Source organism: Diadema antillarum, unplaced genomic scaffold (genome assembly GCF_040938485.1).
Source record: "Diadema antillarum isolate AM-2024a unplaced genomic scaffold, OU_Dant_1.0 seq00000292_RagTag, whole genome shotgun sequence".
NCBI lineage: Eukaryota > Metazoa > Echinodermata > Echinoidea > Diadematoida > Diadematidae > Diadema > Diadema antillarum.
Window position 1 is genome coordinate 667,998 of NW_027271318.1, and position 18,121 is coordinate 686,118.

Genomic DNA, 18,121 nt, shown 5'->3' on the forward strand with positions numbered 1-18,121 from the left:
GCCCTAACACTATTTTTTTAAAAATTTCACTGACGATACTGTTTAATTAATATCATTGTCTGTCAATTTCTTGTTTTTGCAAAGGTTGTCTTCAAGTCACACTCTTTCAGTCCTGACTCACCTGCTGAGAAGAGCATTCTAGACAGAACAAGGTAGATACTTACTTTCACTTGCAATATGTGATAAATGAATATTCATTTCCCTTTCCAAGCCTATGTTCTGTATGCACCTTCTTAAGGCAGTCACCCACTGATTGATGTTCAGTCTCTATGCATTTAAAGCTAAGAACTTACAGCATCATTCTTAGCCCAACCAGACGCTGTGCTCCCCATACACTTTTATAGGAAGACTTTCAACACACAGCTACAAAACTGTTGAATTGTCTACATTCTACCACAAATTTTATAGTTATACTCACATGGAATATAATGTTTGGACTAGAAGTATCAATCCATAGTGTGCACTTTGCGTTGGAGCAAAATTTCAATTTCTGACTGCAAAGCCTGACCCTTTGCTGCACCAATTCAAAATTACGGCTTTTACATGAATGGCCAGTGCTCCGTAATGAGTATGGCGTGTGTGTTGAAAGTGTTGCACAAACCTTGTACCACAGCGTGCATGGCAGCCTTTTGCGATGACCCTTCCAATTGCATGATAAGCAATTACTGCGCAGAGAAATGTGATCTGCAGTGTGCAAACAAAGCATTAAATCTTTGTGTTCAGTAGATTATAAATTGTGTATGTCAATATTAATTGCAGCAATCGGTAGATTAATTGATTAAGGTATGACATAATGGGTCTGAGGTAACAAACATGATGTGATGAATTCAAAATCAGTGTCATTGTACTGAGTAGGCTGGCATTTCAGACCCCATTTGTACAGCCCTGTCGCAACTTCTGTCCAGCGACAGGGTTGTGTATAGTCAGTGCTGCACACTGGCACTGGTCCAATGGTCCCTGACCAGTAAAAATCACTGTCAGAACAGTAACTTTTTCAGGAATGGACCGGTAAAAAGTGAAAAAACTGGGTACCTACTGGTCCGACAAACAGGTCAGACCAGTAGAAAAAATGGGTTAGTGTGCAGCCCTGGTATGGTTATGATTTTATAAACTTTATGCTGCATTAAATCATCTGGCAGGATGTAATCGGAAGAAATTTCCTCTTTCTTGGCAGGAAACTTGTCTGGGGCCTCCTGACAACAGAAGATGAGACGATGACAACAGATACCTTGACAACCGAAGCGTGCAGTGTCATCAGGTAGTGACCCAGCTGATGCATCCTTCCCTTTTTTTCTTCTTCTTCTCCCCCCACCCCCCCCCCCCCCCCCCTTTGAAAAAAAAAGCCCAAATGCTTGGAGGTGTGCTTGTGGTCAATCAAGAAATGTGTATGGCAGTAACTGCTGTCATTGTGTCATCCCAAATGACATCTTTTGTTTGTTTTTGTGCTTTTGTGTTGTTGTTGTGTGTGTGTGTGTGTGTGTCTCCTTGGATGTTTTTCATTTCTCTTTTTCTCTTTTACTCTTGCTCTTTTTTTTTCTCTCTCTTGTTCTCTCTCAAAGCCTTTCTTTTAATGCTGCTCCTTTTCCATCAATGTTTTCCACCCATTTCTTTTTTATATCTTTTTTTTAAATGTCTGTCTCCATTGTTATATCAATTATTGTGTGTATAAAGTGAAATTACTTTAGGTACTACAATCTTGGCACATGCACATGTAAACTTACTGGTGGTCATGTTAACCAGTGGAGGCCGTGTTTGCTTCCCTCCCATAGACAATGAACAGTGACCGTATCTGCCTTATGCTATTATGGTTGCTGTCAATTAACAGTTTAGTGGTGCTGTTATTTATTCTATGGACTTATGAAGCATTTCATTCCAGGGCAGTACAAGATTGTGCATGTCGTACTTATACTGAGCAATAATCAACAAATTATGGTTAAGTGTTGATGGGCAAATCCTTCTCTTTTAAATGCCATTTATCACCTATGCTACAGCCCCTCAGTTCGTAAAAGGGTGAAATGGTCAAATGTGCAAGTCAAGTGTCTTATGTTGATATTTTTGTATGATTTTTTTTTTCATATACAGTGTACATATCTAGAGACCTATGGTATCTTATGGTGACATATATACATTTCTAAGAACTGAATGTGATTATGTTCAAATGCAGTAGAAATTCATGTCCCTTTGTTGGCGTTGACAAATGTAAATTTGCTGTTTCTTCCTCTTTCCTTCCTTACCCTATGTGGACATTGGAATATCATGCCCTATTTTACCCAAATCCTCCGCTATTGCCTCATCCAGGACTGGTCTGTCCACGCTCTTCAGTGGCACGGAACAGGTCAACGGACTCCTGCGGCAGCTGCTGGGGGAGGGGAAGAGCCGCCCCGCCCTGGGCCGGCTGAGGGACATGATCCTGGTGGAGCTCTCCCTCCAGCTGCGGCAGACCAGGAGCAGCCCGGACAAGCTGGCAACGATGTAGGTTTCTCCTCCTCCTCTTCTTCCTCTCCCTCCTTCCATAGCAATGGATGCAAGTAACACAGATGCTCCTGCTGATGGTGGTCCTGGGGATAATGATGGTGGTGATGGTGGTGATGGTGTTGATGATGGTGATGATGATGATGATGATGATGGTGATGATGATGGTGGTGGTGGTGATACTGATGATGATAATGAGGATGAGGATGATGGTGGTGGTGATGGTGGTGGTGATGTTGATGATAATAGTGATGGTGATGATGATGATGATGATGGTCGTGGTGGTGGTGGTTTGTGATGGTGGTGGTGATGATAAAGGTGGTGGTGATGTTGATGATAATAGTGATGGTGATGATGATGATGATGGTCGTGGTGGTGGTGGTTTGTGATGATGGTGGTGATAGTGATGATGATGGTGATGATAAAGGTGGTGGGGGTGATGGTTGTGATGGTGGTGATGATGCTTATATGATCAAAATGACAGCAGTGATAATGGTTCTGATGGGGAAATTAATTTGTGGTGATGGTGATGACACATGATGATGATAATGAGAAGGATGGTAATGATGATTTTGACAGTGGTTGATGGGAGTAATAAAGATTACATTGTTGGAGTGATGGTTGTAAGGATGATGATGTTGATTGCTGGAATGATGATGGCAAAAATGATGGAGATGGCAGAATAATGATTTTCATGGATGCAATGGTGATGACTGTGATGATGATAATTATTAAAGGACAAGTTCACCTTTATAAACATAAGGATTGAGAAAATGTAGCAATATTAGTAGAACACATCATTGAAAGTTTGAGGAAAATCGGACAACCCGTTCAAAAGTTATGATTTTTTGAAGTTTTTGTGCAGTAACCGCTGGATGAGAAGACTACTGCAGTGTACAATGTCACATGCGTACAACAATATAAAGAAAATACAAAGAGAATTTCACAAAATTTAATCTATTGAAAAAAGTACTCATTCCCTTGACTCGTTACTGACATATGTTATGGGTAATATTATTCCCCCTGCCTTTAGAAAGAGGCAAGTCAAATGCTCTTTTGTTATGTGAAAAAAATGAAAATATGTTAAATCTTCTTTACATTTTCTTTATACTGTTGTACGCATATGACATGACAAGCTCTAGTAGTCTCCTCGTCCAGCAGTTCCAACACAAAAATTAAAAAAATGCATAACTTTTGCATCGACTGTCCAATTTTCCTCAAACTTTCACTGATGTGTTCTACTAATATTGCTGCATTCTCTCAATCCTTATGTTTATGAAGGTGAACTTGTCCTTTAATGATTACAGTGTTGATAAAAACCTTATAACTATATCACCGATGGTAGTAATAATGATGATATTTGTGATGCTTATGGTTTTTTATGTATAACAATAGTGAATAGGTTCTACTGTCGGTCACTGTATAGACATTATACGAAAAAAAACCAATGGATGTCTAAGATGATGACACTTTCAAGATGATTGCCATCACATGTCTACAGCTGTCACAATCTTCATGACAAGAATCACGACACAAATGTCAAGCTTATGACTGTGATGCCTAAAATTAATTGTCTTTGAATGTTACCACTAAGAGTACTGACATCACCTCTCACCTTCCTCTGACATGGCCCCCCACCCCCTCCCCCCACTATTTTCCAGGTTTGAAGATGGTCTCGTACAGCTGATCATGAACATCTCCGTGAGGGAGTCCCGCCAGCTTCTAACCCAGTGCCTGACTGCTGACCAGCCCTTGGACACTGCATCAGCCAGTGTTCCTGTAAGTATTGTATGCCTGTGGGGGTACATGCAGTCAATTTTGAACCAAAGACAATGGAGACGGGAAAAGAAGAGGGAAAGGCTACTCTATGTATACTTAGGGTAATATAGTTCTCCATCCTGTAGAGCAATGCTGCCAATTTATGTGTTTTCTTTTAATCATATTTCTTTTTTTTTTCTTAATGAGGACATACAAACTGTGTTTGCAAAATGGAAAAAAAGAAATCATTTGTGAAATTTGTTAGAGACCGCTCAGCATGTCAAGTTTTTCTATTTTAGTGAGGAACACCACACTGTTTTTGGCTCTATATAGTGTTTGTTGATGTGCATAGGTAGTGTAGATGACTCTAACACTTTGTTATTTTTTTTTTCAATTCCCCAAGATGGCCAGTCCCTGCCAGCAGTTCATCATGGCACTTGAGATCCACATCCTCCAGAGCATCATCATGGAGGGCGAGAAGCAAGAAGAGGGGTCGGCGAGCTCCAAGGAGGGGGCCGGCAGCGACCCCGTGTTGCCCCACCCCGGCCTGCAGGGAGCGGTGGAGGACATGGTGCTCAAGCTGGCCACCAAGATCTTCAATGGATGTGAGGAGGTGAGGGTGCAGCAATCTCGTCATGTAATAGAGAGTGAAGGTGTCAGGTAGGGGAGAGGAGGGGGGAGGGGGAGGAAGGTGAAGATGAGAAGTGGGGTAGAATTGCTATTGTAATGTGGCCTGCAGGGAATGATTGAAGACATGGGTGCTCAAGCTGGCCACCAAAATCTTTAATGGCTGTAAGAAAGTGGGGATGTGGCAATTTCTTCTGGCTACAGAGTTGGCATTTGGGAGGGAAGCAATGAGTATGAAATTAGGGATGGGGGAAATGTAAATAATTATCCTGCATGCAGTGGCTTTTATGATTAATTTCCAGATCTAAAGCACACCTAAATGATTGTAAAAGGGATAGTTTCATGGTGCTATTAACATCTTTGAGTGCAACCATTCTACATGTGATTTCTTAAAGGGGCATAGTCCCGGTAGTGTAGAGGGCGCTGTTGATGATACTGCCGATCACCGTTAGCATTGATACGAAGATTACCGAAGTTGAGCTGTCATCAAGAGTAAAGTGCGTAGGTGTTGCTAAGTAACTTTGCCTTCGTTGTCTTCTCTGCACATCGCGCAGTCTGTAATAATGCCAAGGTGCATGCATATGTGCTTGTTATTATGACATCATAAAAGAAGTTTACTAAAGCGGTCATCCCCCTCAGCCGAGTCATAAGCCGAACTGTGAGCGGACTACTGGCTACAGTGAATCAGACTTCTTTGGGCTCGGAGAAGTGGGCCAAAGCGTAAGCGCTAAAAATGAGTCGATAGCGTAGGTCTCTATAGGAAACTTGCGCCGTGCGCCCGGGTACGCATTTGTTAAAAACACCGGGACCATGCACCTTTAAAGTCACAGTAGGCTTTGTACATTTGTATCACCATGTCTTCATGAGTAGCAGTCAAGGGATATAGTAGAATTATATGTGTGACCATGCCTTATTTTGTTTCCCTTGTCTTTTCTTTTGCTTTAATATGTTTTTAAAGATTGAGCATTTGTAATTACAGTGCTCATGACTGTCTAATTTGTGCACCACCAAAGGTGGCTTTGTCTAATATATTTTTATATCATTCTTTCCATGCAATGTTCATACATCAGCTCGAGAGAACAGCTCAAGAAAAAAATTTACCTGTCAGGCAACCCTTTATACTGTGATTTCATCTTCATCTCTACATCCTACTAAACTATTCATTAATGTTCTTGCTTGCATTTGACTAGATCTTGGAGACGCTACGGAGCAAGTGCTGCGACCTCCTGAACTCGGACCGGGCTCACCAGCAGACCCTGCAGGGCCTGGACCGGGTGGTGAAAGGGTCCATCCTGGGCTACCTGCTACCAATGCTCATTACCACCTTACGCCATCCCAGCCTCCGCAGCCTCACCCTGGCTGAGACCTTGGTACCACAGGTGGTCCGTCTGGTGGTGCTCATCAGCCAGGTTAGAAAAAAAGAAATAAGAAATGTGTGTATTCATTCATATATTATTAACATAGATGTATACGTGTATGTTGATGTACATGTATACCTGGATGTGTGTCCTTGCAGCCATGTCGTGATCAGTTTCCTCATTTCACAGAAGTCATGGCAAAACTTTCCTAGAGGAGTTATAGTGGCTCAGTGGTAAAGATCACTGACTATCAATCAAAAGGTCACTGGTTCAACTCCTTTGGCTGCAGCAGTTGTGCCCCCAGGCAAAACGCTTTGTCCTCCTTGCCAAGTCCTTTTGAGGGGACTTAAAGCTGTGGGTCCCATGATGGCTTCCTTACAAACATCCATTGCTTTCTTAGTGGCCAATTAAAAACAAATTATGATACAATAGTTATGATCATGAAATATTGAAGGATCTATCTATCTATCTATCTATCTATCTATCTATCTATCTATCTATCTATCTATCTATCTATCTATCTATCTATCCATCTATCTATTCGTTGTATTTATACTATCTATCTGTACTACATATCTCTATGTAAGTGTGTGTGTGTGTTTCACATAAAAATTTACAGTTGATTGGTTTCTTGTGCCATTCTCACCATGTGCAGGTTGCAATGATGCTTGGCAATGCCTCCTCCCAGGACAAGAAAACGGACAAGACAAGCTCCCAGCCCCACGACGTGGTCAGTGATCTCTTGGCCAGTCACATCAAGGACAAGTAAGAGTCTTTTTATGTTTCATTTTTATCCAGAGGGACAATCCCAGGCCAGCTATGTTCTCTGTCAGCCATGCAAAAGGAGCCATTTTGTAATCTTTCTTTAAGTTCCATTCCTGTACCTGAACAGAAACTGTTTTTCAAAGAGTAAAATATTACACCTTCCTTCCAGTACCTGAACAGAGTTGTTGGAAACTGTAGAGAAAATCATGTTTAAATTTTGCAAACATCTCTTCTGAATAAGTCATTAAATTAATTCTTTGATCAACGTTTTAAATGTCTTATAACTTTAGGTATGTCGATGATATTATATAGCAAGCGCATGGAAATCATGAAAACCACTTTTCATCTTCAATTCAATGAATTAGAATGCTACTGATATCTGCTGATTGTGTCGCAGGTCCGAGAAAGCTCCCCAAAACTACCTGACCAGGCTGCGCATCCCGGCCCCCTGGGCGGCGGGCAAGACGGTGGAGACCATCCACCCTGTCAGAGACAACTATAAGTTCAGGGAGACAGTGCACATCCCCGGTGCCCGATGCCTCTACCTGAGGTTTGAACCCCGCTGTGCCTCGCAGTATGACTATGACAAGGTACGTCCCGCATTTCTGTACCACTGTCCGGGCATAAAGTAGACCATGTGTGCTGGATCTTTCAGAAATTGGTTTGTAATATTCCATTCCTGCAGATTTAACATTGTCACTTACAGTGATATGTGCTGAATTGACATATCTTTGCTGCAGGAATACTAACCACTGTCTGTAACAGCATTCATTTGCTTGTCGTTACATTCTTATGTATACTATGCACTTTTCATGCTGCAGCGCATAATTTGTCAAAGCAAAACGTGTAGCTTTTTCAAAAAGTTATTGAGCAGATTAGTCTGCTTTATTGTGGCCCAATGCACCTTTGCTTTCCTGCTCAGTGGTGTGAAATCAAACTTTGTTGGTGTTTAAGGGAGTTTAATAATTTTGGAAATGAGATTCTGATATTTTTCTTTTCTTTTCTTTTCTTCTAATATACTTGTGTATTTGTGTTATCATTTCAGGTTGTGATCTATGCAGGCGCAAACACAAACTCCAGGAAAGTGGCTGAGTATGGGGGTAACATGTATGGCTATGGGAGCAGGAGTGTGCTGGGATCAGGCTGGCCCAAGGACCTTGTCAAGGTAAAGCTTTGAACTTACACCAATGATCTCTTTGGGAGGTATTTGGATATCTCATTGGCCAATCGCTTTGAAGCCACTGCCCCGCCATCTTACCATGCACATCACACATACATTTGTGTGTGGAGCTAACAACATCACATGATCTTGGCGATCTTGCTTGAAAATGTGTGCAAGTCCCCATAGAGTTTGCCTGGTAAGATGGCGGCACGGCGGCTTCACTTGTTTGTACAATGTGAATGGGCCAATGAGACATCCAGATACTTTTAGAGGTCAGTGACTTACAAATTGTACAACCATTCTTTTTCCTTTTTTTTTCTAGACACTGTATTTTGTTTCCTTCTCCCATCCCTTTCATTGTAATGATCAAAATATTATACGATTGCCATTCTTATGATCATTGTATCATACATATCGTGTATTCGCAAAGCTCAAAGTCTGGTATCTTGGGGCTATAGATATACAAAATCCGGTAATGTTCAATTTATCTTGATTGTATCGTTTTATTTTGGACGTCAGAGATCTGTCCGCAGACTGAAATGATTTGTTGACAGACTGAATGATGGCAGAACAGTCAGAAATTGGCTAGAGTAAATATTTTCATATTGTGAATGCTGCTTGTGCAGAATGATTTTAACAAGTGATCGTCTGTGATTTAATGGAGTGAATGAATGAATGTAAAGTAAATCAATAGGTATGAATAAAGGAAGGAAGGAAGAAACAGAGATAAAGAAAAGAAGGTATGAAAATGAAGGAAAACACAAGCGAGTATGTGTGAATGCTGTCCTGCTTTTCTTCCTCGTAGATGTCCTTTAAAGGACAAGTTTACCTTCATAGACGTAGGTTGAGTGAATGCAGCAATATTAGTAGAACACATCAATGAGAGTTTGAGGAAAATCAGACAATCTGTTCATAAGTTTCTGCTCAGTCACGGCTGGATGAGAAGACTACTATAGTTTGTGATGTCATATGAGTACAACTATATAAAGAAAGTATAAAGAAAATTCATGATATTCTCACTTTTCTCACATAATAAAATAACACTCGACTTCTCTCTATTAGAAGTCAGGGGGAATAATATTACCCCTAACATAAGTCAGTAACAAGTCGAAGAAATGTGCACTTTATTCAAAAAGTCGAATGTTTTTTGAAATTCTCTTTTTATTTTCTTACATCGTTGTACGCATGTGACATCATACACTGTAGTAGTCTTCTCCTCCAACAGTGATTGTACAGATATTTTAAAAATTCATAACTTTTGAACGAATTGTCGGATTTTCCCCCAGCTTTCATTGATGTATTCTACTAATATTGTTGCCTTCACTCAATCCACATGTATATGAAGGTGAACTTGTCCTTTAATTACTTGTATATACCATCTTGAAATGCTAGTTTTAGACTCCATTGACCAGTCATTCCTAGGTCTCTTCACACAAATTTGATTATGGAGCCACATGAAAAGAGGGTAATACACTTGCACAGTCAAACCTGTCTATAGCGACCACCGTCTATAGTGACCACCTGCCGTATGCAAGCACTAAACACAATTCCCCTCAAGAGAAAAGCCATGTTAACTACTCTGTCTATAGCGGCCACCTCTCTACAAGGACCACTTTTTTCATCTCCCTTGGGTGGCCGCTATAGACAGGTTTGACTGTAGTAATGTTTGTTAGTGGGTGTATGTGTCATTATCTCAACCAGTCTCGGCCATTTGTGAAAACACAACTTGGTTCAAAACAAAATGAAGTGGATGCATCTGTGGAGTCATGCTGATAACCTGTGGCTGATTTGCTGCGTAGCTTCCTTAGGTTCCATCCTGTCTGTACGTAATAGGAAGTTTCTGCGCTGCTCAGCAACTCCCACATTGATGCAGTTTGTCACTCAGTGTAAACATTTCATTAGTGTGTGATGATACAAGCTTACATAAGTGTGTGGAAGGTCTCTGCTATTGTCTGAGGTCAGAGGTTGGACTCCTGCTCATTCAGTGCTTCATGGTGCTGTGATGCACCAGGGCCTTGTTTCACTAACATGGGAACTGTATATCGAGCCAATCAATGAACCCACAGTTGGGACAGATTCAGATTAAATCTTGTTGGGAAGGATACATCTATACATTCAAGATGTATAACAGAACATGACAAGGTGGATGCAAGATATTGTTCCCACATACCTATAATGGTGAAAGAGTTCTTAACTTCTGAGGACTGGTCGATCCCAAATTTGTCCCTAGGATAAGTTGAATTGAACTTAGGATTGATTTTAGGATTGATTTTAGAGCTGAGGTAAACAGTGCCCGGCAGATTTGTTTTAGTTTTGATACAACCATCAGCTTGGCCCCGTATTAGTTGGGAGGATCATGGCATTAGACATGTATACACACATTCAAAGAAAAGGATTAGCCAGTTATCGAAAAGGAATTATGAAGGTGAATGCAAAGAGAAAAAGAAAGAGCTGATATGATTGTATTGTATTCAAGGGGTAATGAAAGTGTGTATGCATATGAATTGCAGTGTGTGAGTGGTCTGATACAAATTTGAATCATGCCTGAAGAAAAATCTAATATTTTACTCTGCAAGAAACAGTTTTATGTTTAGGGCAGAGGTATGCACTCACAGAGTATACCGGAATGCACCAAGAATAACTTTTTCACAAATCATTATTTTGATTTACAATGCTCTGTCCTTACAATGTAGTATGTACATTTTCAGTCATACCATTCTAAAATGTTCTGTATCTTTTTTTTCTTTGCTGTCTGAAGTAGCATCCACGACAAACATGCTACAAAAGCCAGGCATAGTATTTATTATGTTGCTCAGAAAACAATAACAATGTAAGAGAACAGACTTGTAACTACAGCTGAAAGTACAAATTAAAACCATACACACACTGGTTACATTAAATCTGTGATAGATTCACAAGACTTGTATATGATGGCAATTGATGGAGGCCCACAGTATCTATAAAAGCAAAACAATGAAAGTAGTACTCTTATTTCTCAGTACTGAGCCTGATGGCACTCTGCTCTTAAATATGACACTATGCTATTGTCAAATCAAACATATCTGATGGTTGGGTGGTAGAAGGCTTCACGGTGCACCACGTATTCTTTCTGGAGTATGTGAGTGGCCCTGAAAAGGGCCTACCCAATCCCGACATTTCGGCAAGCATGTTCTCGCCGTTCTCAAGGGAATGAGCAAGTGAGTGGAAAATCCGGTTTAAATATATCTGATGGTTACATTGGGTGACATTGGTAGTACAGTCCGACCTCTCCTATCCGGCCTTCCTCTGTCTGGATCTCTCTGTTATCGTGATGTGATCTCGATATGATTTTTTTTGTTTAATCTTATTTTTTGGGGAAAAGGAAGATTTGAAACTCAGAGCAAAATTCCTACACAAACTCACATGAATTACATGGTATTATTCCCAACATGATTAAAATACCTTCTCATCTTATTTTCATCTAAATAACAAGCATTCAGACATTCACTACCCCCAAGTCACTGCAAGAACGTGGACAGAAAACTTTTCATTAAATCAGGGCACGGTACAGGCAATCGGCTTTCGGCAGCTGTGTGTTTTAAATATTGAGTCTCCCATATCCGGCCAAATCTCTTATCCGGATGAGCGCTGGTCCCGACATGTCCGGATAGGAGAGGTCAGACTGTAGTAGGTTGGTGTTTGCAGGAATAATTGGGGTGGAGAGGGAATAGGCTATTAGGGAAGGTTGCTGCCTTTTTGATATGCACTCAGAGTGGTTGAATGGAAGACAACCCCCCCCCCCCCCCCCAAAAAAAAAAAAAAAAAAAAAAAAAAAGAGCAAAGAAAAAGCAAAGATAGGATAATTGAGTAGACTTTTCAGGAAATTAAACCAGGTATCCAAACCTTGTGTTGGCCAGGAAGAGCTAATTGCAGGAAGCTTGCAGGCAAAAATTTTGCAGTCCTTGTACAGACACAGGAAAAGAGTAAAAGAAAAAAAGGGTTACCTTTTGGACATCTGAAGATAATTAGTGCATTTGAATGTAGAGATAACTTTTGAATTCACCCCTCTTACTTCCCAGGAAAAGTAAAACAGACAGGACAGGAAGGAAGAAAGAAAGAGAGAGAGAGAGAGGGAGGGGAAGTATTTGACATTGTAGTTTCAAAAACTTATGACTACAGGTACAAATGTTGCCCTGCCCTTGAAACGGGAAGGCGTACTTTCAAAAGTGTATCAGAGGTACTGTATTTCCTGTCAGCCTTGCCTGATTGAGTGATTTTTATTGGGGAATAGGTACACAAATATACATTGAATTGCATTTTACTGCAGCCTATTGGGAAATGATCTCTATTATTTAGATTTTAAAAAAATTGTATACTGATGAATTTCATACCATTTGTCACCATTTATGATACACTTCCCATTTCACGAATTAATCAGCAGTGTGAAAGATCAAAAGAGCAGCCTATCTAGAGGTGTTTGTCCTGATAGCACATGGTGTACACATGACATATTTTGCTATATTTTCCATGCTCATCACAAATATCAAAACACACAGGTATTTCTTGTTTAGAAATAAAATCTTTAGTGAAGATAGTGATATTCTCATTTGCAGAATTACATATATAAGTGAGATTTCCTGAACTTTAAGCAGGTTCGACATTAAAGCCCCCATACTGAACAGCTGAGTATAACATTTCATGCTCAAGTGAATGTGCTGTTCTTATTCTGGTTTATGTTGACCAGAATTTCAAGATAGAATATTGTATACTGTAAAACATGATATATTCGCGGCATTAATTTTTTCGCGAGTTGGAGCCGACGGCCTTTTTTGCGGCATGAAATTTTCGCGAACTGCCACTGGCATTCAGTGCATATAGTGTACAAAAGAACTTTCGCGTGCATTTTAATTTCGCGAATCTTCACGCTCGCGAAATTCGCGAAATTAAAATGCACGCGAACATTTCTCGTTTCACAGTATTATATGCATAATGACTGTCAGTACGTAAGACTTTTCATTCGACTATGCTTTAGAGCAAATTACACTAAAGAATATATAGGAAATATGGCATTTTTAGTGTCAGGAGTTGCTTATGAGATGCAATATATTGTTCCCAAAATTGCTGTACTAAAAGTTCATACCAAGTGGGGGGAATAAGATGGCATTATATTGGAATAGATTATCATTGGATATTCATGAAACGCATAATTATATTGATATAATCAGAGTGTAACTGAAATCACTTCTCCTAAATTTTACCTAGCGATAGTAGTTTGCTTTGTTCTATATTATTTATTTGTTATGAGTCGTTCCCTATTTGTATCATCTATTTTCTTTTCTTTTAAGCAATTTGAGTACTTCTGTGGATATAGCGCTATATGATTATCAATTATTCTTATTATTATCATTATTGTTATTATTGTATGTATACATCTATTGCAACCATATGAAAAATTACTTAGTAATTACTTATCTACTCAGATTTAGGGTACTGCCAATTCTCATGCCTACTTGTCCTAGTCAATAAACATGTATGTTCCCTATTGGACTAGCAAAGTTAAGGGCACTGGCATATATAGAAACATGAGGGGAAAGGATGCTTTGTTCAATGCAAAATTTACAACCATTGTGATACATTTCTCACTGCTCAAAATTCAAGTCTAATGTCTTACTCTGCATTCATACTTTTGAAGAAGTAAAGAATATTTAATATCTGCAGAGTGTTGTGTAAGTTGTAAAAACTGAGAGTGCCTCGAAAGTTAAGAATGTCTGAAGTCAGCAAACTTACACAACTTGGGTATATAAGGTCTTGTGGAGTGCTTTGCCTCCATCAGACACTGTCTGTCTTGGTACTGTGGCTGTGGCTTTCTTGCTTCTGGGTTTTCACCTTACCGTCGTCCTTCACGAGAGACTTCAGAATCCGGGATGGCTCTGAGATTTGTGAGTACCGACCAGTGATCATGCATCCAAAGACCGGTCTAAAGATGGGATGCCTTGCAGCATAGATGATGGGGTTGATGACACTGTTCAAGTGGAGGATGACGAGGAAAAGAGTGACAATGGAATTGTAGGCAGATGAGCTGGCTTTGGCGATGACAAGGATGCCGGTGAAGGGTAGGACGCAGGCGTAGAAGCCGCAGATGACGATGAAAAGGTTTTTGGTGATGTCAATATCGAGACGTCTGGAGCCGGGCGTGGACACCATGGAGTGTGCCACATGATGCTTGATGTGGAGGAAGAGGAGAATGTAACAGATGAGGATGGTAACCAAGGAAGTGATGAGGAGGATTGGGACCAACCAGCTGAGTTCGGGAACACTATGCTTGATGATGTAGACACCACAAACTCGCTGGGAAGAGATGATCATTAGTATGGGGGCAATTAACCAGGAAGCCACAACCATCACTGCCATCTTATACGGTGTGAAGGACCATTGGTAGAACTTTCTGGGCTTCGTGATGAGAATGTAACGATTGACTGCGATGAATGTGACTGTGACAAGACTACATCCCAGGGAGCTTGAATCTATAATAGTCACAGGGAAGCAGGACCACGTTGCTAAGAAGACAATCTGCAATCCCTGGAATGGGTACGTGAGACAGGCCAGCAGGTCGGCCACACTGAGACTGACCACCAGCACGTTCATTGAGGTCTGCAGCTTGCGGGAGAACATGACGGCAAGGATGACAAAAATGTTGCCTACTATCCCAACGATCGCCATGGCGAAGAATGCGGTCGCTATGAAGATCCTTTCAACATTGCTGATGCTGTCTACATGCTGTACATGTAAAGTTTCATTGATTGGGAAGTCTGTGGTATCAACGTAATACGTTGATGTTGTCATTTCAAGATCCATAGTGACAGGCTTCTTGCACTGTACACGTAAATAATGAAGAAACAATGCTTTTCAAAATCAACTCGAGAGTATCTATGCACCTTTGTCTTGTAGTGTTATGATGTGTGATATTAACCAGGAAGCCACAGTGAAGCCATCTGGAGGCTATCGCGTAACCACTCAGTCTGACTCCTTGAGGCGTAGGCAGCTCAGCCAGCCCATCATACTGTGAGAAACTGGAATACAACGCCCCATTTAATGAGTTTTCAACTGTAATGTGACTGTCAAGATACCACCAGCATTTAGGAGGAAGTGGACACAAGATGCTACATTATGCCAACCACTTTTTTTTTTTCGGGGGGGGGGGGGGGGGGGGCGTGCCTGCGCAGTGTGTGTATGGATTTGTATGCATGTGTCTTGTGTATTAAAGTTTGTACGTTTATGCGTGTCTGACTCTCTGATTTCATCATGTCACCTCTACTAGTTCCTGTTCCTCTTCCCCTCTCTCCAACATGGAATCTTGCTGGTACAGCCAAACCACCTATGCTAAGACTTTGGGTGTAGCACTTGGCTGCCACCAGGCTGTAAAGGACAAAATTAATTGGCCAAAGTCGGCATTACAGCTGATCCTAGTTGGAAGCATTTGGCTGGCATTTTGTAAACTGCAGGGCAGATCGACTGTCATATAGATTTCAATCTCTGACATAGCGAATGATCTACAGGTATACAGTATGTCACTCTTTCCTCCCATGTCATGAGCTATTCATCACAATTTGTGCCAACTCCCTCAGTTACAAGTGTACTTGCCAAATGACTACCAAAATTATGTGTACATCGATTCAACCTTTCCCTTGTATTGAAAAGGATAGTAATTTTTTTCTCATTAAAAAAAAGAAAGGACGTTAGTCTGTTCGAATCAGTGTTCATGAGAGATAAGTGGCATTTCATGAATGAAAAGATCTAGTTAAACTCATGATTTTCAGTGTTATACAGTGCATATGAAGAGAAGGTAATCCAACTGCAGAGAAATATAGATTGTGTGGGTTGGCCTTTTTTTTTTTTATTGAGTGACCAGGTTATCCAACAGGTGGCCATGTTGAAGATTATGGACCATATAAGAATTAGGTATCAATGGAAAGAGGAAGAGTTCCCCTTTCTTCACAATCAACATTGTTCTCTACATAGTTGACATTTATGATAATTATTATGAAACAGTAGCCCTCTAAAGTTGGATTACCCTTTTTTGATACGCACTGTATAATTTGAGGATATCAGTCATGACTGAGATATCCAAAAACAAAGAGGTTGTAATACAAGGTGGGATCCACCTTTTATTAGGACCACTTTGTTTTACTTTGTGGTTGCATTATATCACCAATTTCAAAACAGATTTTCAGCAAAGAATCTTTGAATTCCTCTTAGAATTGTATGCTCTTTAATATTTCAAAAGTGGTATCTGTCTCACAAAAAGTTAAAATCTAGATACCACATCTCAAACAAAACTATAGCAGATCCCTTTAACCTGGAATGAATGAATTAACGTAGATACAAAGAGCAAATCTGCTTGAGACTTTTGTGTAGAGCATTGAGCACTGAATATAAACACTGATGGAAAGTAGTAGGTTTTACATGTACTTACCGGTTTATTATAGTTAACAGAACATACAATTTTGAAGTGATGAAGTGTTACTTTTTTTCTCAGTTTGATTTTGCATGCATTATACGTGTACCTTTTCCGATCATAATTTGTTTTTGTTTGTTGCTTTCTTGTATTACCATGAATTAGTTTTGGGTTCTTGTTGTTGTTTATTTTTCCTTTTTTTATCATTTTATCTGCAGAGTGTGGCAACCCTGTTTAAAGTATCAGGCCATTCTAGATTGAATGTTCAACATTAAGGATGTGTAAATTTTGAATTAATATCATGGGTTTAGATGGTAACAAAATAGAAGCACTCCACAAGAAATACATCAGTGATATGGTTCGCATGAAGTATTAGTGCTTTATTTTAAGTGATAGCATTATATCACATTGCATTTATTTCATATTCTGCTTGAATGATGCAGCATGCTTAAAGAATATTTTGTACCAGGTGAATTGAAGATCTAAAAGAGGGTATGACTCAACTTTAGCACTGTTTTTTTCTATACTAGCAACCCCCTTCATCCTCTTTCCGCTGGAAATGTGAAAACTTTCACATGTGTCCAGTAACATGATATATGTACTGATACAATAGTGACAACATGCAATTCTTTTGTCTGTATTTGGCCCACATGAATGTGTGCTACCAACAGTAATTAATGCGTTGACAGTCATATAATTACATTGTAGGAACATGTAAATCAATCTCATGCACCCGAGTGTTGAAAAGTATTTACGCAAAGATCTTCTCGTCTACAGAACATTAGAAGACTTTACAAACATTAACTGCTTTCGTACGTAAATGTGAAATACTGTTAAAACGAGGAAATTTCGCTTGCATTTTAATTTTGCAAATTTCCTGAGCGGCAACATTCGTGAAATTAAAATACATGTGAAAGTTCTTGCCTACGCAATATGCATTGGATGCGTGGCAAGTCCGAAAATTTCATGCCGCGAGAAAGGCTGTCAGCTCCAATTCGCGAAATTTTCGTGCCACGAATATATCGCGTTTTACAGCATGATAAACAATGATGACTTATGATTTGCAATATATCCTGCAAACTCATTATAACTTTGCAGTTTATTGTTTTAATGTTTTATGTTATCAGAATGAACAAATATGATCTGTATCATCTAGATGTCTCAAAACTGTACAGAAGAACAAGTCACATGTAATTCTTTTAATTATGTTGACATTGGAAATACAGATAAGACTGGCTTACACAATGTACTGACACGTGTGAACCATAATTTTGTCTGAGGCTCTCAGAGTTTAGACTTTAAGACAATTGACCTCACTTTTTCATCTAGAAAGTAACTGCTTTCATTTTCTCATTGAAGACAAGTGATACAGTTGGAAGTATTCTAATCAAATGTCTTTCAAGTTGTTTTTTTTCAGTACTATAAGTGAATTTTAGATCAGCAAGGGAGTATTGTCTACACAAGAAATTTGGTGTACAGTACACCGATTCTGAATGCAATTTTAGACTTAAAGAATTGCAGTTGACATGGAAAATATGCATCACA

The 18,121-nt window shown here is 39.8% G+C and overlaps 1 protein-coding gene across 1 annotated transcript in view; it reads left to right on the plus strand.

Annotated features, from left to right (window-relative positions):
* LOC139730129 (probable E3 ubiquitin-protein ligase HECTD4) overlaps positions 1 to 18,121 on the plus strand; it is a 96,128-nt gene that overhangs the window by 14,158 nt on the left and 63,849 nt on the right. The window contains exons 11-19 of the mRNA XM_071641032.1: positions 85 to 152; positions 1,175 to 1,258; positions 2,299 to 2,472; positions 4,134 to 4,251; positions 4,634 to 4,843; positions 6,048 to 6,266; positions 6,871 to 6,980; positions 7,378 to 7,570; positions 8,026 to 8,145. Of these exons, the coding sequence (XP_071497133.1) occupies positions 85 to 152; positions 1,175 to 1,258; positions 2,299 to 2,472; positions 4,134 to 4,251; positions 4,634 to 4,843; positions 6,048 to 6,266; positions 6,871 to 6,980; positions 7,378 to 7,570; positions 8,026 to 8,145 (1,296 nt within the window). The remainder of the gene's footprint in view (positions 1 to 84; positions 153 to 1,174; positions 1,259 to 2,298; positions 2,473 to 4,133; positions 4,252 to 4,633; positions 4,844 to 6,047; positions 6,267 to 6,870; positions 6,981 to 7,377; positions 7,571 to 8,025; positions 8,146 to 18,121) is intronic.